This window comes from Halichoerus grypus, chromosome 1, assembly GCF_964656455.1.
Source record: "Halichoerus grypus chromosome 1, mHalGry1.hap1.1, whole genome shotgun sequence".
Classification (NCBI taxonomy): Eukaryota; Metazoa; Chordata; class Mammalia; order Carnivora; family Phocidae; genus Halichoerus; species Halichoerus grypus.
The window spans coordinates 12,877,377-12,903,906 of record NC_135712.1 but is presented as its reverse complement, the minus strand read 5'-3'; the positions used below and the strand labels follow the sequence as shown (position 1 = coordinate 12,903,906).

The following is a 26,530-nucleotide window of genomic DNA, read 5'->3' as shown; positions in this document are numbered from 1 at the left end:
TTCCTGTAATTGATCATACTGATGCTCAGATGGTCCCTCTTATGGTCAGTGGAATCCTTTAGGCTGGCTCCTGTATTTTTTTGGATACATTCCCATCAATTTATTGAGCTTTTCTTACTTTCTGTCACAATAAGATATTCCAGGCTCACCTTACACTTTTGCTACCCTGATACCCTGGAATCAGCCATTTCTTCAAGGACCTATGTTGTTGTTGTTCCTGTTGTTTGTTTGTTTTAATGGGGAATGGTTTTGAGAAACCAAAATTTAGGTATTGGTGTGTTCTTGCCCTAGGGATGTCATTGCTTCTTGGACCTCTCTCTGGATAAAGCTAAGTAATGTATGTGTTAAAAATCATGAGTTTGTGATACCTTTTAGTTCCAGACCCAGGAACCTGCCATTCCTCCCTTTAGTTCATATTTTTCCTGTTAGAACTCTGGGTCCCCCAAAACCTTCCATATATTTACTCTTTTGCACAATCCTATAATATACACAAAATAGTTTCAGAATTGTGCCTATACTCCTAACAACAACAAGCCTAAGTAAAATTCATAATTTATTTGCAGTTTTTAAAACTAATATTGTTTTATATCTTTTGTTTCAAAATGTTTAAAATAAACGTGTTTAAAAATGTTTTAAATAAACGTGACAAAATGTTTACATTTGTCAATTCTGGATGACAACTACATGGGTATTAGTTATATTATTCATTCTTTTTAAAACTTTTTATTGCAGTACAATGTGATTTTTAAAAAGTGCATTTCTTCTAGGAGAATGGCTAGATGAGTTTCTACAAGTTGACATATGTGTATTTGTAGGGGAAGGTGCTTATGGTAGATACAAAGAAGGAGAATTGGCGTCTAGCTTTTATGTGTTTTAAGATACATTCCTAAATTGTACTTAAAAGTGGCTGTACCAGTTTATTATCCCACCAACATTATATGAGAATATCTATTTGCCTACAAGTAAGACAAAACTTTTCATTAAGTAGCCTTTTTTTTGCCAGTTGAATAGATGAAATAGCAGTGTCCCATTGCATTGCTCTTAGTTCTCTTAGTAGAGGCAATTTTTTTCTTCGATTATTGGCTATTTGAGTGTCATCTCATGTGAATTGCCTGTTTATTTACTTCCCTGTTTTAAATAGATTGTTAATCTTTTTCTTCCCCATATTTTAGAGTTGTTTGTAGTTTCATTTTACTATTATCCAACTTAACATTACGATATCAGGTAGGAGGTCAGGCTGTAGCTTTAAGGAGTAAGCACTTGTTCCAGCATTTGTTTATATAAAAATATTCTTACTGGGTTTTCCCTATTACAAAAGTGATTGTATGTTTATTCAAAAAAGTTTAGGAAATCAAGATGCTCGGGAAGGAGAAAATGAAACTCACTTTTAATATTATCACCCAGATACAGTACCATTAATATTTTAGTGTGTATCCTTCTGACCTTTTTTTTCCCCCTCTGCACACCATTTATTAAATTTCCTTTCCCATGGATTTGTGATTTTATTCTTAACATGTGCTGATTTTTTAAAATGGGGGATCTGGGGGCGCCTGGGTGGCTCAGTCGTTGAGTGTCTGCCTTTGGCGCAGGTCATGATCCCAGGGGCCTGGGATCGAGCCCCGCATCGGGCTCCCTGATCTGCGGGAGGCCTGCTTCTCCCTCTCCCACTCCCCCTGCTTGTGTTCCGTCGCTCGCTGTGTCTCTCTCTGTCAAATAAATAGATAAAATCTTTAAAATAAAATAAAATGGGGTATCTGTTTTTGAGCTGTTATTACCACTTTACTTATTCGTCTGTGTGGTGATGTACCTGTATCATTTAAATTGGCGAAGCATTATGATGCACTGGGCTCTGTGCAGAGCCAGCCCCGCCCCCTCAGTGCTTTCCTGGAGGCTACATCAGGTGGCCTGATGACACTTGTGTGTCATTCTGAGTTGTGAGTTGTGACTATGGACTCTGCTAAATTTGAAATGCATTAAAAATTTGAACAGAAAAAGGGCTCAGCATAAAACAACTTTTTGTTTTCACATCATTTTTCCTGTAACAAATCAGATTTACAAACGTATTCCTGTACATTCTGGAGAAAGAGATCCTGAAGTTATTAGTGAGCAACTCTGGGAAATGGAAATTGATTGCCCTTCTCTCATTTTTAATTTAATGTGTGTAAAATGCTGTTAATATCCGGGAAACAAACTGAGGGTTGTGGAAAGGGAGGTGGGGGGGATGGGTAACTGAGTGATGGGCATTAAGGAGGGCACGTGATATGATGAGCGCCAGGGTTATGTGCAACTGATGAATTATTGAACATTATATCAAAACTAATGATGTACTATATGTTGGCTAATTGAATTTAAATAAAAAAAATGCTGTTCATAGCTTTTCTGGATTCTTTTCTTCTTTTCAGGAGCCCTTCATAGCTTAACTCAAGAGTTTTAACCCCTAATTCTTTTTTTCTCATAAGGCCTTAGATTCCTTACTCCCGTAACCCCCAATCTCCCATCTAAGGGCTTTTAGGATCCTGACTCTAGATGTTGAAGAGTGAGCTACTGCATGGGAGGGGAGGGAAAATTTCCTAAAATTCCCACCGGTAGCTCTGAAAAATGAGGAAATGAGGCATATCAATATTGCAAGTGGGGGCGCCTGGGTGGCTCAGTCAGTTGGGCGTCTGACTCTTGATTTCAGCTCAGGTCATGATCTCAGGGTCCTGAGATCGAGCCCAGTGGCAGGCTCCATGCCCAGCAGGGAGTCTGCTTGAGATTCTCTGTCTCTCCCTCTGCCCACCCCCACCCCCCTGAGCGCATGTGCCCACGCACACACACACACACACATTCTCTCTCTCTAAAATAATAAATAAATCTTAAAAAAAAAGGCACTGAAAGTGATCTTCCACAACCCTGAGGTCATTGTCTTCACTCCATTCCTTCTGCGTCTCTTTCTACCAGTCAGTGGGGCACTGGGGCTCTCTTGCATTGGCTCACCAGAGCTGACTGTTAACTTTTCAGGAATTTTGCAAGCTGGTTGTTAGTCATTATTAAAAATTAAATTATAGAAACTTACGATTAATTGTATAAAAAAACCAAAGATAATCCTCAAAACTCACCACTTCTTAATTCTACTGCATTTTACTATTATTTATGCTCTTGGCATTATTTGTGCCTATTGCATCTGTAGGTAGAAATACTATCTAATCATGTCCTACTGTGCATCTTTGCCAAACTCTGTGTTCAGTGGCTTCTCTTGGTAGCTTGAAATTGGTTATGATGTCAGTATTTACACCACTAACATTGGAAAACACTACATATCAGGGTTTGATTTGTTGTTTTGTTGAGTGTGCTGGAGAAAATGTTAACAATGCAGATTAAACTTAAACGTGTATCATTTCAATAGCTTTAACATTCTGAATAGTCCTCCAAGTTAAGGAAATATTCCTCCAGTATTTGAAAAATATTATTTGATTCAACAAAGAATTTGCTTACATCATTGACTAGCAAATGACATTCCCACAAAAATCTTTGTTAATTTTTCTCTTATTCCTAATGTAAGTAAAAATATCAGCCAACATTCATGCCAGAACTATACTCACGCATCAATCACAACCCTAGGTTAGCTTTGGATATAAGAATTTGCCAAAAACCACCTAAAGCATTCTTTGGGAATTAATTATATACATAGAGTTTATAATAAAGAATACAGTATATTTTATTATCATTTTGTAAATTGTGTGATATACATCCTTTATATCAGCAAAATTTATAATAAACTTATGTACATATGTATCTATGTACTTTTTTTTTTTTTTTTTTGGAGAGCTGGTGGTTAAACTTTTACCAGCACACCACTGATCAGAGGTGACAAATGGCCAGACCCAAGCTTAAGGGGACCACTGACGTGGTTTGTTTGACCACACAGTGTTACTGAAAGCAACAAACAAACAAAAAAGCAAAATAGTGTGCCAACATTTACAAATTGTGAGATTTCACACAAAAACCTGGAATTCCTAATTTTCTTGAAGGATAAGATCTGGCCCCATTGTATTCTCCCACAGTGACACTCAGAGCTAGAGCTTAGCTGCTGTGGACCCTTCAGGTGGGGCAAATACTCTCAGTTTTCCACTATCCCCACGGCTCCCTGCTGTCCCCCCCAACCCTCACTGTCCACTGAGCACCAAGTGCCATTTTCTCCCATGTATGTGCTGTGGATTTTCTCTGCTCCTTATTTATCCTCTATCAGTGCAACCTGAACCACATTTTCAGGCCAGAAATAAATCAGGCAAGCTTGATTTATTACTAAATTAACTTTCATTTTCAATTGCTTTAAGTTCCATTGATCTACAATTATTTCTTACAAGAATCACTTACAACATCTGTGGAAGGGCTTTGAAACTATTCAAAGCCACCAAATGGAAGAGAATGCATATTAAGATGCTCATAATTTCTAAATCATTTAATTTTGTACTTTATTAATAAAAATCCATTAAAATTCAGTTTTTTACATTTTCAGTAACTCCTGATAGTAAATATATTTCTTATTCATCCTTTCACTTATATTCTTCTTGCCTTCCCTTTTCCAAATCCTTTTTTTCCTTGTCTTTTTCTCTCACTTTAAACTTACCTCCCAAATACAATGTCAATAATGAGGTCATTGCATTATTCTATTAAAATTCATACTTTGGTCTTAGTTTTGGCCTAATTTAAACACTGACATTATGGACTCATGCTAATTAGCCTGAATGGCCAAATCCCCCACCAATTAAGCGAATGTAAGATGTTTCAGGTTATTTCAGTTACCCTATGTTAAGGGTAAGAGAAAATGTGGTGAATGTGATCTGAAATCATCAGCCCCAAGACATCCTGTTACTTTATAATAAGACTCTTTCTTACCATTATGACATTATAAATGCAATTATGTTTCTAGTTCCTTGCACTCTAAGTTTGGTCATTTGTATCATAATTGCCATGGATTCTTTACATTGTATCTCAGTGGTAAATTGAGTCTGTGAGGAAAATTTTTGTACACTGAGGTCTGTTTCCTTTTTTTTTTTTTTTTAATATGTTACCTTGGTTCCTTTTGTCATCACACCTAAGACCATTTTGTGTCAACCATGTCATACAAAGTGTCTTAACTTTCCAGAATTAAACATCCAAGTGGACTGAGCCCTAAAATTTCTTTTGTTAATTATCTTTTAGTCATATGAGCATTTTTGTCTGTAACATTATACGTGATTATTAGATTCCCAGGCTAGCCCCTGGTGGTGTTAAATGCAGTTCTAATGGTACTAATCTAAGTTCTTATTTCTGGAGCAGAAGGAGGAGGGGGGGATGAGGAAAATGGGAGGAGAAAGGCGAAGTGGTACAATGGGGACAAAGATAGAAGAAGGCAAAGAAAGAAAGAATGAAGGAAAAGGGATAGAAGAGAGAAACTCCCTGGGTTTAGGCCTTGCTCTAAGCAAAATTTTGAGATATATGCCATTGGTTTTTGTGTGCTCCGGTTTTCATTTCTGTATCACACTCCTCGAACCCTAATGCTCTCATTTGGTCCTAAGGTCCCACCCTAACCTGACCTGTTCCACTCTTGAAACTCCCCTTCCTCAGTGCATATATTCTTAGCGAGTATCAGTCTAAGAGATATTTGGAAAATACCAGTCTAAGAGAACCTAATCATTTTGTGGGACTCACAGTCCTGAAGCCTCTGAAATCTATCCTCTTCTTAGGGGAATTCCAGTCAAAGCAACAAAAGGAAGCAGAAAAGAAATGAAGGCAGTATTTTGAAGGAAGATACCTTCCTTGGGGGTCATCTCCTGTGCTGAGTTCCTCTAGGCAGTCCTTGGTGTGCGCTTTCTCCATTTCCGATCTGACATTTCTCCACAGACCCAACCTCTGGCTGCTCTCAAGACCTTCTGGACTCAAGTCGTTCTGTTTGTTTGGTTGGTTTTGGGGGGTGTTTTTTTTGTTTGTTTCTTTTTCTTTTGTTTCTTGAAACAGCTCCCGTGGTTGGGCAGAGAGGAGAGCAGAGAGGGCTGGTTGTACGTGTGGCTCTGTGGTGAATGGGGGCTGGGCAGACAGGTGAAATTGTAGGTAAGGCTACCCATGGCCTCGTTCCCAGATTCCTTGTTCAAGTTATCCATAGTGTGCCAAAGTTCCTGGCGGTTGGCCTCTTTTACAACGTTAGTAAATGAATGTGATGACATAGCTCCTATTGCTTAAAATCGGGAAGGTTTCAAAGACAAGTAAGGAATATGGTTGGCAATGCGGGCGATGTCTTCAATACTGTAGGCTTTTAAGGATGATCTCCTGTTGAAAAGTGCCATATCTAAGAATGAGATGTACGTACATGTTTGCCAGCCTCTTTGAAACCACACGGGCTTCTGTCTGGGTTCACTTTCCCTGCCGTTGTAGATGAGTAGGCTCTGCTCTGCTGACGGGTGCCTGGCCTCGGTGTTGACGCGAAGCCTCTTCAGACCACAGATGGCCAGGTGCTCAGTGGGGAGAGTGTTGGTACTGCACAGAGAGAGCTTCAGGTCCTGGACCAGCGTGAAGTTCAACAGGAGGCCCAGGGCAGATGCATCGGTGAACCAGATGGTCAGATGGTCGCCGTGGCTGGCTTGCTCGAGGCCCAAAGGTAGCAGGGTGTTGGGCTGCACCTCAGGTTGGCCAAACTGTAGTCACAGTCCTGGACGTCCGCAGAGCAGCTACAGTTCCAAATGGTGTTTTCCTTCATGAAAATCAGCGTGCTGTTCTTCTGCCCACTCGAGAAGCCGTGGAGTACAAAGATGCCCAGCGTGCTGGCCAGAAGGAGGCTGTGCCCCAAAGGTGGTGCCATCCTCCCCTCAGCATGTGCCGCCACGTTTGCATTTCCCCTTTGTGAGCCAGGTCATTGGAACTCACCTGAAAGAAAAATGTGCAGCTTGGTGATCGCAGGCACTTTGTTAAAAATAATACAGCTTACGGGGCGCCTGGCCGGCTCAGTCGGGAGAGCCCGTGACCCTTGATCTCGGGCTCCTGAGTTTGAGCCACACGTCGGGTGTCAAGATTACTTAAGAAATACGCAGCTGATAGAAAAGGAGCCCCCGAAATAACCCACGGTTGGGTTTGGTACCCTCCGCTCTTTCGTAGTTCTATCAAAGGCAGGCAATGCATGGTCTAAGAGCCTCTGGAAGGGCAGCCTCTGAGGCATAAGATTCCCTGTGATGTCGGCTGACAGACTAACACACCAATGGCAAGCAGCATGGGGTGCCTGAGATGAGACCCGGGGCACCCTGCTGTCTGTGGGCAGGGATTTGTGGGGCTTTGAATGTGCACATTCTCCAAACATCGTCTTCCTTGTACTGAGTGCTTGGCAGCCCCTGAAACACGCACATCCCCTCCTCCCCCTCAATAGCTGACTTCCTGGAATTCGGGAGACAAACAGTTCCGTGTTGGATTCAGCTCCCCAAGCGCTACCTGTTAAACAACATAGCATGAATACTAGTGAAACATCTAGTTAATGATAAACTTTAATTTCTAACTAGACAAACATGCCCCCCATCATATTAATCTGTTTATAGGTCCATTGATACATTCCTGCTCTCCAACAAATATAAGTATTAGAGTAGATTTTAACTGGGTTCAGAGACACTGAAAATGCTGATCACACACCAATTAATCACAACGAACTTGCTTATCTGCTCCTTCCCCAGACCAAATGTTATAAATAGATGTTATCAAATAGCTTAGTGGAGGGCTCCAAAACTAAGCAATATATCAGCAGCGATCAATGATCTAAATAAGGTAGGAGTGTACAGAAGTTTAAGGAGCAACGCCAGTGTCTGATCTGAAGGAAAATGCCCCGAGTACCTGGCATATAATAGATGCATGGCCTCCTTTTATGGTGAGCTTGGAATGAGACACACATTATGAAGTAGGGTGCCAGGTTTCAGTCTTGCAAAAATAATTACATTTCCCCTGAGTAAGCTGATGACTGACCAAAAGATACAGGACCAAAGATACCATTCAGTTCTTCTGAATTGACCAAAGAGACAATTCAGTCCATCCGCATGTACAAAGCACCATGGGTATGGCAAAATACTCGGAATAAGACCTCTGACTTGGAGAGTCTGGGGCTAGTGACAGGACCCCCACAGGAAGTGCTGGGCAGGGATAGATGGGTCAGTCTGTGTCCGAAGAGGACAGTGACAGCAGGAAAGAAGCGAGGCAGACACGCACCACTTAGCGTGCAAGGTGAGGCTACGAGGTGGCAAAGCAAGGCAAAGAGAAGACCAAGGGAGGCAAAGCTAAAAATGCCGGGGTCCGGTGGACAGGCGGAGAGCACAAGTTCATCAGCAGGTGACTGGAGTGCAGGGAAACTAACCTGAAGCTCAACCAAGTAAACTTGAACAGAAGGTGAGACATTGGTTCATGGCCATCATAACCTCATTCATTCAGCAAATGTTTACTGGGCGTTCACTAGGCGGCAGGCACTTTGCTAGCCCTGTGGACGTAGCCCAGAAGACAACGAGCTTCTGGAACTTGTGTTCTAAGGGACTTGATTCTGCTTCCAGGCCTACATGTGAGGACCAAGGGCCTGCAGCAGAGGGGGAGGGAAAAAAGGCAGGAGTCAGGTAGGGTTCAGCACAGGCCATGTGCCAAGGCCAAGCAGAAGAAACAAAGATGAACAAGATGTGTACCCCTGCCCTCCAAGGGCTTATAAGCAGAAGAGGAGGACGAATAAGGCTGAACTGAGAAAGGCCCTATTGAATGTATAGTTATAGGGACATGGCAGAGAGATGGATTAAAGTCCATTTGGAGGACTGAATAAGGTGCTTTATAGTGTTTTGTGTTTATTTTGAAGTTGGCACAGGGTTTTCTGAAAGGATGTATTCGTTGGTTCATTTTGTAATTTAAAAAAAAGGGCTTTGAGAAATGCATAGAGCCAGAATTCTTCCTGAACATGAGATTTAACAGTTTTAAATAGGTTTAAAATGTGGTGGTGACTACCCCACTTAGTAAGGAGCAGTGACTAACTTATTAATTACAGGATAATTTTAGATGATCAGTTGTCCTAGATTCCACTGGAGGTTTCTAGGTCTTCATGCCCCAGTAACCCTTTCATCCCAGAACCAGGAAAACTGTCATCAATGCCACTGGCTTGCTCTGATCCCAGCCTGGAGGGGAAAAGGGAGGCAGAAAAGGATCTATCCATCAGCCTGGAACCTGGTGTGAAAAGTGTCTATTTCATTCTTCCAGATGCTTGTACCATTCAGAGGCAAAAGAGGTAGAAAGGGAAACAGGCATTGATTTCCTGAAACGAGTGGGTCTGGAGATCATAAAAAGGATTTGTGAGCAAACCCCCCACCCCCTGCAGTCAAGGCCCTGGCTGGACCTCAGGGTGGCCCCTCCCTGCCTTCTGGATATTAGGGAGCTTGAAGGCTGGAACAAAGAGGCCAGATGCATGACGCCTCATGATGAGGTACAGAGTGGGACAAATATCCCTGGTAACAAGCTTATGCAGTTTTCAAAAAAGAAGCTAATTGGACATCTTCTCCTTCGGTTTTACCCTAGACTTCTTTCTTTAGATTTCTTGAACATGGATTGTGAACACCTGAGTTTTACTATGTATTTATTCATTTGTGGGCAGATTCCAGCCTGGCATAAGGAGAATGGGCACAGATACATCACACGGTCCCTGCCCCTAGCTATGCCCCTGACCATCGTGAGGAAAGAAACTGTTTTTCCTCTGGGGGTTGCTCATCTTGTTAGAAGGGAAATCATGATCTACTGGTGACCATCTTGTCTCCAGAAGGGGTGAGCTCGCCAGACGATGAAGCTAACACAGAGAAGAACAGACACGAAATGGAGAGATATTCTTAACAACCTTTTTTTGAGCACTGGGATTAAGCCATGCCTGACATCCTTCCTTGATTTTTGAAATACGTGAATGAAGTTTTTTTGTTTTTCCTGCTCAAACCAGTCTGAATTGGATTTCTATAATAAGCAGTGAAAAGAGTACACTGACATTTGGTAAACTATCTTTTTTTCATTCATTCAATAAACCTTTGTTGAGTCCTTGCTATGTGCTAGGCACTGTGTTGGAAACTGAGAATAAAGCCAATAAGAGCTCCCTCAAGGGGTTATACCCCAGTGAAAGAGACACTTGAATCAATAATCACAGTATGCTGTGATAATCACTATAATAACATTTTGTATAGGGTGTTATGTCTACATGTAACTTTCCCTGGAAATGGAAGATATCATGATAAGCTTCATGGAAAAGGTAGTATCTGAGGAAGGCAGTAGTTCTTGAGTGAGAAAAAGAAGAGAAAAAGTTATCTATGTAATTAGCATAGGGTGATCAGAATTTGGGAAAAACCCAAAAGTAGGACGAGAGATTGATGGGCCATGGGGATGGTAGTAGGAGAGAGGAACTGAGGGGTCCTGTAGTGTGGAACCTTCTGACTTGCCCTGACACATCATTTTCTCAGCATCCCAGCTTTTGTGTGCTCTATCATTAGGATTTGCCTCCTATATCCTAAGAGGAGCCCCCCACCCCACCCCTATGATGGGCAGGGGCCTAGCAATGTGACAGGTCTGTGCTGTTCTGTGGATGTTGTGCTGGAATCTGTCCACAAATGAAAAACTACGTAGTGAAGCTAGGGCAAAGGTTGATTCCTCCCTTATGTTGCAGCGTAATGCCGTTAAGGAGCCGTGGGGTGGGGAGGGTGTGCTCTGCTCCACGTGGTCATGCAGGGACTCAAGCTTTCCTCCCTAGCTCTGTCATTTCCTGGGCCTTTGGATCCTCTGCAGGATTTTCCGTTCACAATTCATCGGCCAGAACTCAAGCACATGGCACCCCCTCTCTGCAAGCAGCTTGGAAATGAAGTCCAGCACCATGCCAAGGGGAGAGGATGACCTGGGTATTGGTGGGCACTAGAGATTTCTGACATGCCTAGGTGGTAAGACATAATAGATGTCTTTATGCAACCATAATAAACAGTCAGGTGGTGTCAATCCACCCAAATTTCTCTGGCAAGATGCAGAAAACCCTGTATGATCATTAAATCTTTGAGCCTTCAAGTCACTGAACATGTTGATAAACCAGAGCAACGATTCAGAATCAGTTCCAATATTAGTTTTGTATTGCCACCGAAGAAATCTCGACAGCAATTAGCTGCATGAAAGCAAAGATTTCTGAATTGAGCAGATATAGACATCAGTGACTTCAAAACAAATTCCACACAGATTCCTTCTCAATCTAGGATTACACCCAACATTTAGATAATGTTTATACTTGGCTCCAAAGGAATGTTTCAAACTGCACTAGTTCTGTTTACAAGAAGATACTACTAGTAAGGAGACAGTGTGTTGGTCGGTGGGAGGATACCATTTGGACCATTTGCCCAAAACAGATTTGAAATGTCTTGAATAATGATGTTTTGAACTCTGTAGTCTCAACACAAAAGAGAAAAAAATATAATTGTGGAACAACATAGTGGTATTCCCCTAATTCTAACAGCAATTAAAAACTAAGAGTCATTTCAAATTTTTAATTCAGAAGTGAGTTTAATTGAAATTAGAAGGGATTTTTAAATGTTAAAGGTGGAAAGGCACTTAGGGAAAAGATTCAGTTGAAGAAGCTGGGGAAATACGACCAGAAACAAAGAAGATGCTCCAGCAAGAAGCAGATGGTCTGAAAGAGAAGTCTGAACTGTAGTCACAGGAAGAAAGGCAGAAGACAGCCAGGGTCCGGGCACCCCACGAAACCCACGTTGAAGCCAGGACTTGGGAAGCTAGGCTAGGCTGTCTCTCACAAATGCAGTTCTCAAAGTGTGTTTCTGCAAAACTCCTTGAGGATTCTGAGGGGGTGACAGTGAGAGAAATCCCAGAAAAGGAGACAATTTGGAATTTGGGGTGGATCCCACAAAGAGAGAGCTATGCCTTACTCTTGAGGGGTATTTTATCAAAAAGGTACCCAGTGTTGCTAACCCTGAGAGCAGTAGGATGGCCTCGCTCACCCCAGGGGTCTAATGGGTTGCCCCAGGAACTCAGTAGTACTCTGGGAACAAACAAGTAGGCAACTAATTATAGGGCAATGGGGCAATGTGATTGGTGAGTGCTTATTAAAGACACAGAGCAAGTGTTGGGCAGAAGGACTGGGAAAAACTCCCAAAGGGGCTGCTATTAGGGCCATGCAGAGAAGGGGCTGGGGAGAGGGAAGGGGAAGGGCTGCAGATAGAAGGGTCACTTGAGCAAAATCCCAGAGACTAGAGTGCTTGGCGCATTTGGGAGCCCATGACCTGGAGTGCAGGCAGGGCAGGGGTAGACAGGACCTTGCCAGCCAAGCTCAGGGGTTTAGTGTCCAAACCTCCTCCTCCTCTTCCTCCTCTCCTCCTCCTTCTTTTAGAATGAGGAGAGCTTTCTTTCCATTTTATTTATTTATTTGAGAGAGAGAGAGAGCACAAGAGCGGGGTGAGGGGCAGAGGGAGAAGCAGACTCCCCGCCCAGCAGGGAGCCCGATGCAGGGCTCGATCCCAGGACCCTGGGATCATGACCTGAGCCAAAGGCAGACTGAGCCACCCAGGCGCCCCTCTTCAAACCCTTCTGATCCTCACCCCATCAATAAAAACTTTAAAAAACCCTCCCTAATAGATGTAACCTTTTATTTATTAAAAAAAACCACTATAAATACCATATTTATATATCATTTACATTGTAAGCAATACACAGTAGATTTTTTTTAAATTTGAGGTGAAAAATAATGAAAATTGGAGGACCTTCAGCTCTACCCCAGTGGCCTGGCTTGTGCACTCCCTTGGATGCAAACACCCCCTTAGGAGGCCCCTGAAAGAGGCAAAAAGGAGGCACTGAAGGTTAGTAAGCAGGACAAACCCGTTTAGTTCCGGGCGTAAGGAAGGTCATTTAGGCACCGGGCAGAGATGAAATTGGAGTAGAGACAGAGAGAGCAACATGAGTTCTAAGTAAGAGAACACTTTTCTTTTGTATTTTCTTTGAAGGTTTACCTCTCTCCATTTGCTGACTCCTTCTCACTCCAGGCTTTCCAGATAAATCTGTTTCAGTATCTGGAATCTGGGGGTGGGTGGAGTGTGGACCAAGAGAGGAGGATTCGAGAGGCAGGGATGAGGACAAAGCTTCTGGACACCTGCCTGAACTCCTCGGAAGGAACAAGTGGTGTAGGAAGCAGGGGATCCCGAGTGGGTTGCACTGGAAAAGCATTCGGTTTTGTTCTTAGCATCCCATCCTGGCTTACCTGGGACTCTGCTCCTGAAGACACCCACTTTGTCCCTGACCGCCCAGAGAAAGGCAGAATTCATTGTCTGAGTCAGGAGCCTTGTGGTGGTTTCGTTAGGCTGGCAGTGAGACCAGCTGCTGGCAAGACAAGTGATAGGCAAGATTATGAAGTGGGTACAGTAGCTTTCCTGTCCCCAGGGTCCCCTTGCTGTGCCTTCCTCTTAATTCCTTGGTCAGGGCTCATCCAGATGCCTGGTGCTAAAAACCCACTCTCACAGAGGGCTCTAATGGCACTTGGGTAAGCCTTCATATGGATTTAAATAAACACATTCTTGCCCAAGGGTATTTGCACTTTAAGCCTTACACCTACATGTCCCTTGTTAGAGGGAAGGCAAGGATTAAATAAGAAGTAGGGGAGAAGTGTGGGATGGGGACTCCTCTTGAGGACCCCAGAACCTAGAGATCTCCTGTTCTCAGGGCCGGTTCCCCCTGGTCCGTGGCTGTGCAATCACCCTTCCCAGGCAGGCCCAGGAGGAAGTCCTGGCTACCCAGGACTTATGTGGATGAGATGCTCATGGGGACCCGTTAGGTGCAGGACCTTGAGAAGCTCTTTGAGAAAAAGGATCTTGGGCATTTTTCTTTTCTTTGGCTCTGTCCCACAAACGCACCACGGGAGGCAGGTTACAGATAAAACACTACGAAAGATGATATGTAAAAGAGGAGTGATAGCTTTGCTGTTTAATATTTCAAAGCTTACAATGTTGAAAGTTACACTGATTTGGGTCTCTCCTCCATGTTTTCTTAACTGTGATGTGTTGTCTTTTCTTTCTTCTTCACATTCCACAAGAGCACACCCCCATCCCTGGTACGAGCCCCTGAATTTTCACATGCCCTCCCAAGTGTCTGCCCCTGGAGACACCGCCTTATGCACTCTCTGTGGGGGAAGGCCACTTCCCTGTCATTGAGCTTGACACAGTTCACTGTGAGAGGCACAAAGCGGAGTTCACCGTGATTCTGAGATGATCGGGATCTCGTTGGATTTATAGAGTAGGAGCTAAACTGTTTGCTATCATCTGATTTATTTCCTCATCCAGAAAATGAGGAAATCAAAGTTCATGTCTCCATGAGATGGCATTTAGCAAAATTAGCATCAAGCATGCAATTAGGGTCTCAAGAGGACACGATTTAAAGTATTGTGATGATTCATGTTCAACTCACTATATATTGTGGGACACTCAGAAATGACTTTCTGAGCCATTTCTCTCAAAATGGCATGGGGATGATAATTCCTACCACACTAGGATATAATATGAGTAAAGCAGGATTCCTGTGGAAATATATATAGTCTATTAGGGCTTTTCATGAGTACTGTTACTACTAGGAAGTATAATATTCTATGATATACAGAGTATTATAGTACTATTTATTAGCTATGGTATTTTGTAATGTCAGAATTATAATGATAATAGGGATATATTAGCATGCTCTGTCAGGGCATCCTAAAAGCCACCGCAAAGGAATAGAAAATTATTGGTTCATTTAATGCACTACTTACACCAAAAATTTAATAAAGAACAGGCTCAACATAAAGCAAAAATGCCTCTTTGCACCATTTTTCCTGTAACAGACAACTCTGATTTACAAATGTTCTTCTGTAATTCTGGGGAATGGGAAGCCTTGACATTATTAGTGAGCAAATCTGGTAAATGGAAATAAGTGTCCAATTCCCATTTCAACTAGTTCTACACATTCTAATTTAAATGTGTGTAAAATATTTAAAGGAGCAGCAGGGTATGAACTATGATCAAACACGTTCTTTCTGGTTTCCTCTTATCCCTGCTAGAATACTGTGGGGGCTTGAGTAAGGGCCCTTGGAGATACATGTCCTATCCCTAGTACCTGTAAATGTTGTTTTATAGAGCAAGAGGGACTCTGCAGATGGGATGAAGTTAAGGATCTTGGGATGGGGAGATCCTGGATTATCTGGGTGAGCCCAGTGTAATCACAAGGGTCTTTCCAAGAGGAAAACAGGAGGAGACAGAAGAAAAAGGCAACACGACAAGAGAAGCAGGGATCAGAGAGAGTGATATGGCTACAAGCAGTGCAACGCCGGCCACCTCTAGATGCTGGAGGAGACAAGGAACGGATTCCCCCCCCCCCCCCCGGAGCCTCCAGAAGGAGTGAGCCATGTCGACACCTTGATTTTAGCACGATCAGACTGCTTTTGGACTTTGACCTCCAGAAATGGGAGACAATGAATTTCTTTTGTTTTAACTCACCATGTTTTTTTTTTCTTTTTTTAAAAGATTTTATTTATTTATTTGACAGAGACACAGCGAGAGAGGGAACACAAGCGGGGGGAGTGGGAGAGGGAGAAGCAGGCTCCCCGCGGAGCCGGGAGCCCGGTGCGATCCAGAACCCTGGGATCACGACCTGAGCCAAAGGCAGACACTTAAAGACTGAGCCACCCAGGCGCCCCAAGTCACCACGTTTGTAGAAATGTGTTATGTAGCAATAGGAAACTAAGACAGAGGTTATAAGGAAACGATAAAACACCCATATCCAACCACCCTTTGGACCAGATGCACTAGCAGCTCTGTTTACAGCCCTGCAGTATTTGCTAGTTGTTTCAAGTGTCTTACTCCTCTCACTAGCCTGGATCATAAATAAGCTCTTGGGGTAACTAGATCCTCAACGCCATTACTCGTTTTCTGACATTCCAAGCTCTAAACTGTCCAGAGTAGTTAGGCTGTATTGGACCCAGCCCAGCCTAAACAGATGCATCTGGACGTGTCTCATGAATTCAGAAGGGGGGGCCTGTAGCCAGTGGTTATTTGCATGTGTGGAACTGTCAAGGGAAAAAGAAGGAAGCGTGAAGATGATGTGTGAAGGCCTGGGGCAGGAACTAGTGGAGAGACAGGATAGCACCTGTCTCTTCTCAGCCCCGACTAATTAATGCCTTGGGCTGAGTCCAGGTGAGCTGCAGGCAGAGACTGCCTGGACTGAGAGGTGGGGCACAAGTGGCCCCTCTCTGGGTGGCAAAGTGTGACACTGAGTTGGGGACAGAGTCATTCTCCCCACTTCTGCACTGCGTGCAGGACAGCTCTGGCACAATGAGGAAGGAGGTCCAGGCAGCACCATTTGGTCCTTCCAGGAGGACAGACCGGCGACGCCCCTGGGCCCTGCTCTCCGGGAAGTGAATCAATGGGGAGCCCCATGCCTAAGGCAAGGGACAGCCAACATCCAGTGGTAGCTGGGGACAGAATCGGGTGAAAGGATCATTTCTGAGCACAGGTAAGACATTCCCGGGACTCTATTATGTAGAAACAGCAGGAGGAAGGAAGCAAGGACCTGTATTGGGTAGGTGGAAGCACAAACCAGCAAAATACAACCTGTTAAGGTTCACTTAACCTTATTTGTGCCTACTGGCTGGTGAAGCCAGGATCAGTGGATGACTGTTTTCACATTAAATGTATTTAAGAATGGAAATGGGCTAATGTGCTCAGAAGCTTCTAGACTAAGATGACCAAGGAACAACTTGAACCAAATGAAAAGCAGACATTTTGTGTTTTGAAAGCATTGAGCTCTGATGGGTACTGATTTCACCCACTAATTTGCTAACTGGATGCTGGACCCTTGCTGGTGGAATGCTGGATAAGTCAGGCTTCGGATGCGACAAAACCCTGGTCTTTTTGCTGACTGTGTTTTCCTGAGTCCTCAGCACAGTGCCCGATACAGAGAGGCATTCCATAAATATTAATATTATCCAAGTGAATCCCTACATGAGCTAAGTCAAAGATGCATATTGCTGATCCTTCGCTTCCTCTTTTACCTCTCACCTCCTAGAATTGTGGAGTGTATCATGTCATCAAATCAGCAAGCAAAATTCATCTTCTTTAGAAGGGATTTTGGTGTTTGGCCTAGCCACAACAAAGGAAGTGTATTGAGACTTTATGTATGGGTTAGAGGATGGGAAATATGAACTTGATATCCTATGCGCTGCCTGTGGGTCCCCCTGGAAGCCATTGAGTGACATCTGGCAAAAACCCATGAGGCATCCCCAAGCTCTGTGGCTTTACCAATGAGCACCATCTAGGTTTGCAGTTGCCTTGGAACTTTCCTGTAACTCTGTTGGGGGCACAGAGCAAAACACACTTGCCTGGAATGGGGACCAGGAGCCCCAAGTCAGGGCCCCAGAGCCCTGTCCTTCTACCTCCCTGTACACACCCATGCAAGCCTTCCAGGAAGAGTGAGCAGAGTTAGGAAATATTGATCTCACAGATATTTGTGAAAATTAGAAGCCATCGCCCTAATTGCTCTCAGTTGAGGGATTATAAGAGCCCCCACTGCAGACTTCCCCACAACCGAACATTTAAGCATCTAGTTTTATAAAACTAGCCCAGAACAGCTTTGCTCAAGTTACTGGGCCTGTATTACATGAGTGTGAGGTTGCCAAGGAAAATGAGTCAGAGTAATCCCTTTGCTGAGAGATGAGGGGAAAAAAGAAAAAAGGCTTGCAAACCTTTAATATTTTAATTACCTGCTTCCAGAACAATAAAAAAGAAGTAAGATCTTCTGCTTCCTGTTGTACATTATTACAGTCCCATAAAGTACATTGAACTATATCCCCATGATGTAAGCCTTAAGCTTTTTCCTTTCATCTGTATTCAACTATTCCAACGATTCGATTTTAGAAGAGTAAGAATTAAATTTTGCTTTAGTGGTTTTAGTTACAAATATTGGGACCAAAAGCAATTGAAACCTTGCTGCTTTCTTTTTTTAAAGATTTATTTATTTTAGTAGAGAGAGAGAGGGAGAATCCTAAGCTGACTCTGCGCTGATTGTGGAGCTGGACACAGGCTTGATCCCATGACCCTGAGTTCACTCCCAGAAACCAAGAGTTGGCCACCGTACTGACTGAGCCACCCAGACACCCCAAACCTTGCTGCTTTCTCGAAAGATTTGTAAGGGTCTTTAAATGCCTCCTAGGAACGATGACTAAGGGTAATGTGGGATCCTGGAACAGAAATAGGACATTCTAAGGAAATCCAAATAAAATGTGCACATTAGTTAATAATAATAATAATGTATTGATATCAGTTCATTAATTGTTGACAAGGGTATGTAGCATACTGAGTGAGATGTAACAATAGGGGAGACAGGGTGTGGGGCACATGGGAGTCTCTGTGCTATCTGCACAATTTTTCTAAGACTAAAATGATTCTAAAATAAGTGTTTTTTCTTTCTTTTTTTAAAGAATGACTCCTGGGGCACCTGGGTGGCTCAGTTGTTAAGTGTCTGCCTTCAGCTCAGGTCATAATCCCACAGTCCTGGGATCAAGCCCTGAATTAGGGTCCCTGCTCAGCGGGGAGCCTGCTTCTCCCTCTGCCTGCTGCACCCCCCCTACTTGTGCTCTCTCTCTCTCTCTGTCAAATGAATAAGTAAAATCTTAAAAAAAAAAAAAAAAAGAATGCCTCCTGATCTCATTGACTCCTTGAAGATTATTTTTGGGACAAGAGCAGAGCTCCAGTGGATCATCTAGGCATCACAATTTGGGCCAAACTGAGTACCCATGATACGGTGTCTAGACGTGACTCCAAATGAATTCTTTAGCCCTTCTGGCCACAAGAAGATTCTGACTTTTTTAATGGCCTTGGAGGCCAGGCAATTTAGAGATGCAAACGGGAAGTGATCCTTTTATGGAAAATGGATTCAAACTGGAAGGGAGAGGCATCAGGAAATATTGTTGGGAGAAGTCCTGGAAAGGCTTGGGTTGTGTGTGTGTGTGAAGGGGGGTGGGGAGAGACCTCCCTCATGTGGCTTACGTTTCTCCCTGTGTCTAGGAGTGTTTTCTATTTCTCAACTGCTGAGAAACCAGCCTCATCTCTTAAACCATCTTCAGATCCCACCTCTTTCTTGAAACTTCAGTAGCTAGGGTCGTGGATGGCAGTTCTTGCCTGCCTCAAACCTATTTCTCTTATCCGGCTACACCAGTCTACCATAAAAGAAATGAAAAACAAGGCTCTTATAAGCAGAGAACCCACACATGTTTGTGTTAGATTTGTAAGCCACTCCAGTCAGGCTTCTGTTAGGATCATGCCATGGAAACCATTCTCATCAGCTTTCCGGTGACTCCCACCCTCCAACATGCCCAAATCCAGTGGTTAATTTCCTGGTCTCATTTTGATTGACTTCGTACCAGCATGTGACATGGTTGCCTACTCTCTCCTTCTTGAGCAAAGAACTGTTTGTTCTTCCCTGACACCACATTCTCCAGTTTTTCCTGTTACCTCAATGGCCACCCCTTCTCCATCTCTTTGGCTGGTGTCCCCTCTTCTTCCTTGTCATTGTTGGCCACCCTTGGCTCAGTGCCTGGCTCTCTTCTCTGTGTACATCCACTCCTTTGCTGACTGCATGCTAACCTATGGACTTCAATATCGTCTATATGCTGATGATGAACCAGCTCCCACACTCTGCCCTGAGCTTCACACTCATATATCCAGCATCTTGATAGCTCAAACCTAACTTGCCAAATACACAACTCTTTAAAAAAAAAAAGATTTTATTTATTAATATGAGAGAGAGAGAGCACAAGCAGAGGGGAGAGGGAGAAGCAGGCTCCCTGATGAGCAGGGAGCCCGACATGTGGCTCGATCCCAGGACCCCGGGATCATGATCCAAGCTGAAGGCAGATGCTTAACCCACTGAGCCACCCAGGCGCCCCCCAAATACACAACTCTTGATTCCCAGGAGAGTTCAGACTGCTGGGTAGAGAAGACATGTTATTGTATCAACATTTTATTGTGTCAACACCTACTGCTCCTGGGCCCTGTGTTCCCAGGACTAAACCAGCTAAATATAGAAACATTGATAGCAGACAATGTACTTCCAAATAAGAAGTGTGGGAGATACATGGTGTTGAAAGTCGACAGAAATTAGGAACTATACACATGCCTAATTGATTAATAATAACATTTAATGAGGGCTTCTTTGGGCCAGGTACTCTTCAAAGTACTTTTACATGTTTTATATCATTTAATCCTTGCAATCACGTAAAGGTAGATATTATGACCCCATTTTTAGTGTCAGAAGATGGAGACACACAGAGGTTAAATAGCTTGCCCAAGGTCACAGAGCCTGTAAGACACAGCTAAGATTTGAACTCAGGCAGCCAGATACGCTCTAGGGAGTCATGGTGGAAATTACTGTGTTATTTTCCAGTCCAGGCTCATGTTCCCACTCAAATGTCTCTTATTCTATCACTAGACTCTGTGCCCTTTAACATAAAGGGTGTATAGGAACCTCATGCTAGAGGAATAGGAAACAAAATGAATAAAATGAGTTCCAGTAGACACAAACATTTCAGAAACACTTTTTAAAATGAACATTTAGGGGCACCTGGGTGGCTCAGTTGGTTAAGCGTCTGCCTTTGACTCAGGTCATGATCCCAGGGTCCTGGGATCAGCCCCACATAGGGCTTCCTACTCAGCGGGGAGTCTGCTTCTCCCTGTCCCACTGGGGCTCCCCCTGCTTGTGCACTTGTGCTCTATCTCTCTCGGTCAGATAAATAAATAAAATCTTGTAAAAAAAAAAAAAGAACATTTAGAAATTATATTTAAAAATAAGGATATCAGTTGAATGCTGCTTCTGCATGTGGGACACAGACTATCTCAGAGAGCGAGCCAATGGGAAGACCTAACTAAACTATGTAGCTACGGCATCTCTCTCCTTAACCCATGGCCTTGTGAGAATTAGTTAACCAATGACTGCAAACCCCTCAAGCTTTTCCCTTGAATGACTTGGTCTATGCTCAGCTAATCAGATCATTGGGTTCAGACCCCCAGCGTGGCACATACACCCATGGCTGTACCCTTGATCATATACCCATGAGCCATGTGGCTTCTCTGGTCTCCCCACTGACACAGAGATGTGATCTACTGGACACTGGTTTTAAAAGTTGATTGTACGTCAGCTTTAAGCAATACAAATATTAGTATGGAAAAGAAAATTGGGAAATCCAAATCAGCTGTGGAAAAGCACTCATTTCCATAAATAACTTTATTCAACCTGTTCTTTTCAGAAAATGCCCAATTTCTGTAAAAAAACTTTTAATGAGAATATTTTGTTTCTTTCAAACATATTGCATTATTTGGTCTGAAAACAAAAGTTAAAAACTTCCTAAAGATCACTATTTTCATTAAAAAAATTTTCAGACAAATGAGGCTGGATATTTTTGGTAGTTATTAAAGACAGGTTTTTCCAGACTATTATGCACAACTCTTCTGAAACATTTCCTCTCCTCAGGTCACACCAACACACTTACTGCTAAAAAAAAAAAAAAAGGTCCCAAAACATGCTATTAAACAATAAAATTTATGCAGAACTGTGTAAGGACTACTGGTTTTGACTAAAAAATCCCCATCCTCTTGCCCTTGACTACAGTATTTACCATATTTTTTCACTTTTAAATAAAAGGACACATTTTTTTAAAAAGTTAACCAATCCATGTGTTAATGCTCATCTAAACATACTTTCTTCTTATCTTTCCATGTTTTCCACTGAGCAGCGTGTAAGAAAGCAATAAATGTAATGCTGCTAGATGAAAACAGAGCAAAGGAACAATATCAACTGATGTTTTGAGAGTTTCCAGTTTTCTCTGTTTGGGATCACGATAAGGCAAAGAGGTCATCTCTTGAATGTAATTATGACTTCGCATTGAAGATGGACAGGGAAATAGAGCCAAATATTTTAAAGAGAAACAAGAAGCCCAGGTTCCATGGAGATAACTGTTATATAATATTAGCCTACGTGAGTTTATCTGCTTAGAGACTAAATGAGAAGACCATTTCATTCGTTGCTGAAGGCACTGAAAACATTTCCTTTTAAAGGCAGAATCTCAGGAAAGAGCAATTCATGTGCCTGGAAGCCTAAAAAAAAAAAATCGTTTTATGGCGAAAGCCACCCGTTAAGTGTACATTATGTTCAGGAAATGTAAATTCTGCGAGAAGAAAGGGGCGCCCACTGTGGCTCTTCACACGGTCACAGAACTTGCCTGCCAGCCAGCAGAAATTCTGAAGCTACGAAAAACTGTCTGTCCTGCTAGGCATGCTTTTCAAAAAAGAACAGAGAAAGTACTTACGTCTCAGAGTTCCACCACGAGGCTCCCTTTTCCACGCTGCAGACCTCTGCCTGATTCTTCACTCTGGCTTGACAGCTGGTTTAATCTGCAAGGCAGGATGGAATGTGTGGTCTTGCACTTGCTGTTCTTTTCAGAAGGCCAGTGGCCCTGGTCGTTCCCATGGCAACCAGGAGGAAGCTGCAGGCCCACCAGCTTCATTAACCACACAGCAGGACAGAACCTGCTTTGGTGAGCGCTGGCCATTCTTTGAGGGTTCGACAGTGGAAAGTTTCCAGAAGAAACTAGGCAGGGTGCTGCTGTATGCTGACCCTGAAGGGCTGACCTTAAGGGAAGTTGTTCTACTTTAGCGGGAAATGGAATGGGCTAAGTGTAGAGCGTGGAGATTCGTAGATGCTTTTGCTTTCATGATTTGTTCCATTCTTCTGGGCTTGATGGATTGTTATGTATGCAGATGCCTGAACTAGGGTAAAAACTGTCCTCTTGTGGTTGTTTCAAAGAGAAAATGAACGCATTTCAAGTCCAAAGATGTTGTCCTGTTCTCTCTCTTTTTTTCTTCTCGTTCTCTTTTTAAAATGTTTAGAGCCACAAAGCAAATAAACATGTAAAAAATACTCTGTGTACGTTAACTGATGAAGGGTCAGTAAATACTGGAGAAATCAGACGGATGGTGGTGATGGAGGAACGTCTCACTAATTAAAAACACTAGGGAAACTAAAGCAGTTGATTTGTAGTTACCCAGATATAGATTATCCAATATTTTAAAGAAGAGAGTCCCTCATTAGGGAAATTCATTCAATTTATTTATTATTCATCTGGTGAACCCTTACCACATGCATGTGCTGTGCCAAGAGCTTTAAGGGACAACAGGAATTAATGTCATAGTTCTTATCTTCAAGCTACAATATGGAAGGGGTAGTTATATCAGTTGATTGTGAGAAATGTTTGAAGGGAAGTACAAAGAAAATACATGGGAGTTACAGGCAAGGTGGAGCTACATGTTGGCAGGGAGATTGGAGATGTCTTCGTAGAGGGGTAACATTTGATCTGGCGTGGTGAGATATAAGGGAAAAGGACAATAATGCCTCACGGAGTGTGTCTTTGGCCAGTGGAGGCTGTGAGCTGATGAAGGCTTCCTTCTTTCTCACCCCATTCAGTCCTGACACCCAGGTCATCTGGTGTCTTAGATGGTCCACGGGACCAAGCAACTCGAGCAATTAAGAATGTTGCTAGAGCAAAGGTTTGGAGATGGAAGAGTACCAAGCCTATTCAGCTCTTTGAAAGCCAGTGAATCATAGTCAGGAGCAAGGGAATTGAGAATAGAGAGAATCCACTATTCCCAGTGTTTAGCTTTAGCAAAGCAAACATATAAATTCTACCATGTGAGAATAGCAGAACATGGACTTTGGTTCAAATCTTGATTCCACTACCTTCTTGAACATGATTGTTCAAAATTCATGAGCCTCAGTTTCCTAATCTATAAACAAGATAGTAATACTTCATTGAAAGGTTGAGGTAGGGATTCAATGAGATGATATATGGGGACAGGACCCCTGAGGATGGAGGAAGGGAGTGCTGACCAAGCATACTTCAGCTGTCCCAACTTTCCAGAGCAACTGTGGCTAATACGGAAGTTTGACACACTGAACTTCTGTTCCAGTGCCTTTCTCTCTTGCCTGACTCTGCTAAAATCCTCAACTTGCAGAGTCTTCAACTACCATTGCAGCTGGGCTCCAGACAGGATTTAAGTTTGATTGATCACTTCTCCTTGTTCTGGAACTAAGCCACATGGAGAGAGGACCATGGGACTTTGTTTAGAAATTGAGTTTAGTGGGGAATGAGAAGAAAGTTCTGGGCATCTCTCTTGCTGGCATGGGCCTCAGCAGAATTGGCCTCATCTGGGAGCTAGGGCTGTGGGGGTGGCTTTCTGATCGACTTGCTTCCTGGTCGTGGCAGAGGTATCATGGCTTGGAGCTGAGGTCTGTGGTCCTGGCTTCCGGTTGGAGGTGGCCTCTTACTTCAGTAACTTCCTGACTGTGGAAGAGGCCGCAGATGCCTCCATAGCCTAATTCCCTGGGGACCTCCTGCGTTCAGCCTAGAGTCTGTTCAGCCCTCCCCATGACTCAAGAACTCTCTGTATGTCTTCAGAAACTCCTTGTTATTTAAACCAGCTAGAGTGGACTCTGGCGTCTGTAACCAACCTGAACCCTGAATGACACACCAGGGACAAGTTCGGGCCAATACCAGGTGAGTGGCAGTTTGCTGGTAGTCTCCTCTGCTGTTTCTTCCTGCGTGAACACAGACAGAGATCGCAGGAACGTGGAGCAGCCTGGTGCCTTGAGGACACTGCCGAACCCCCACAGCAGCTCTGTACTGCCCCGTCTGCAGGAGAAAGATACCAGCACCTGCTCACGGGTATTTTAGGACTAAGAGAAACTACCTGAAGCATTGAGCATCAGCTGTGCACACAGGAACCATGGGTAATGGTGACTGTGGTCAGTATTACTCTTTGTGAGGACACCGATGCCTTCCAGGATCTCTTGCTGAGCGGGGGACACGGGGACAAAGACACAGCACGGGGAGGTGGGTTCCTCCCTGGAAACTGAAGGTCAAGCAAACAGTTGCTGATGAATATGACTGGATCTGTGTGTGTAGCATGTTAAACATTTACCGCAGGGTTTACATCTCTCTGTCTTTCTAAAACCTTTACTTCTAAAACATTTGCTCTTGGTGTTACCTGGGTCACACAATTTAAGGGGATTTAGCAAAAATGAGTGTTGGGAAGACTAACGAAACCCCGCCTTAGGCGGCCTGCTTTGTTCAGCTGCAGAGTCAGGGTGGGGGACAAGTATTTGTTCACTGTGGGCTTGAATTCTAGTTTTGCCCCCAGTTTTCCTTCCTTCCTTCCTTTCTTCCTTCCTTTTCTTTCTCTCTCTCTTCCTCTCTCCCCTCTTCCTTCCTTCCTTCCTCTCTCTCTTTCTCTCTCCCTTTTTTCTTTCTTTCTCCCTTCCTTCCTTCCTCCTTCCCTCTCTCTTCTTTTCTTTCTTCCTTTCTTTCTTTCTTCCTTTCTTTCTCTCTCCCTTTCTTTTCCTTCCTTCCTTCCTTCCTTCCTTCCTCCTCTTTCTTTCTTTCTTCCCTTTCTTTCTTTCTTTCTTTCTTCCTTCCTTCCTTCCTTCCTTCCTTCCTTCCTCCTCTTTCTTTCTTTCTTTCTTTCTTTCTTTCTTTCTTTCTTTCTTTCTTTCTTTCTTTCTTTCTTTTCTTTCTTCTTTCTTTCCTTTCTTTCCTTTTCTCACAAGAGCAATGCAGGCTCCCAATAGCACATTCAAATAATACTCAGGGCACTAAGTAAGAATGAAATTCTACACACCTCTCCACCTTATCCTGCAGAAATAATGCCAGTTATAAGTCTGCTTTAAGACAAATCTTGCTTTGTCTTCAAACTTTAGCAACTGCTTTGGTTGTTAATTAACATGTCGGTTCCCTAAACTTTTAAAGCAAAGCCTCAAACACCACTCTTTCCAATAGCCTTTCTCCAGGTATTATCATCCGAAGTCACTATTACCACTCGCTAACCGCCTCCAAATCATTACCAGTATCTTCTATTAGCGTTTACACCATCCTGGCCAACTTCAGGATGCATCTCAGGTCCTCCCTTTCCATCCCAGCTCCTTCTGTGTCAACCTGAACATTCCTCAGTTCACTGCAGGATACCAAGGCTCCTCTCCTCACCTGTAGCTCTGATTATGCTCTAGACCTTATCATCAGCATGTGGCTCTGTTCTGCCTTCAAGTTGCCACTCTTGCCTTTGTGTTCTTTCTCTTCCCCACTCCTGCTCTGCTTTAACCGTATGGAAACGTCTGTGTAGGCTTCACTTCATCTGTTCCACCCACTCTTGACTCTGTGATCAGCTGCTTCCATGCGGCCCTCGCCACCACGCCGATGACTCCCCCCACCCAGCCCTCACCACACGCGCCCTACCAGCCTAGCCCTGGATTGCCCCCACAGTCCGCCTTCTCAGCTCCTGCTCTTACGCAGGGCACAGGTACTAGTGGAGAAAATGCAAAGAGTCAGAAGTTCATAATGCTCACTTCAAATGGACCCCTGCCCCTATCCAGCCATCCTTCCTATCTACTCTGGCCCAATGGCTTTCTTTAATGACTCTTCTCTATTTGTACC

The 26,530-nt window shown here is 43.5% G+C and overlaps 1 protein-coding gene and 1 long non-coding RNA gene across 2 annotated transcripts in view; one reads left to right on the top strand and one right to left on the bottom strand.

The window, feature by feature from the left end:
- LOC118529628 (uncharacterized) overlaps positions 1–18,787 on the top strand; it is a 31,755-nt gene extending 12,968 nt beyond the window's left edge. The window contains exons 3-4 of the long non-coding RNA XR_004914231.2: positions 16,317–16,512; positions 18,476–18,787. This is a non-coding gene — a long non-coding RNA (uncharacterized LOC118529628). The remainder of the gene's footprint in view (positions 1–16,316; positions 16,513–18,475) is intronic.
- EPCIP (exosomal polycystin 1 interacting protein) lies at positions 5,858–22,482 on the bottom strand. Its single transcript, XM_036082552.2, is given in 4 exon segments — positions 5,858–6,227; positions 6,230–6,631; positions 6,634–6,882; positions 22,358–22,482. Coding segments are annotated over 3 exon segments (651 nt in total). The 5' UTR covers positions 6,818–6,882; positions 22,358–22,482; the 3' UTR covers positions 5,858–6,162.
- Between the last annotated feature and the right edge of the window lie 4,048 nt (positions 22,483–26,530).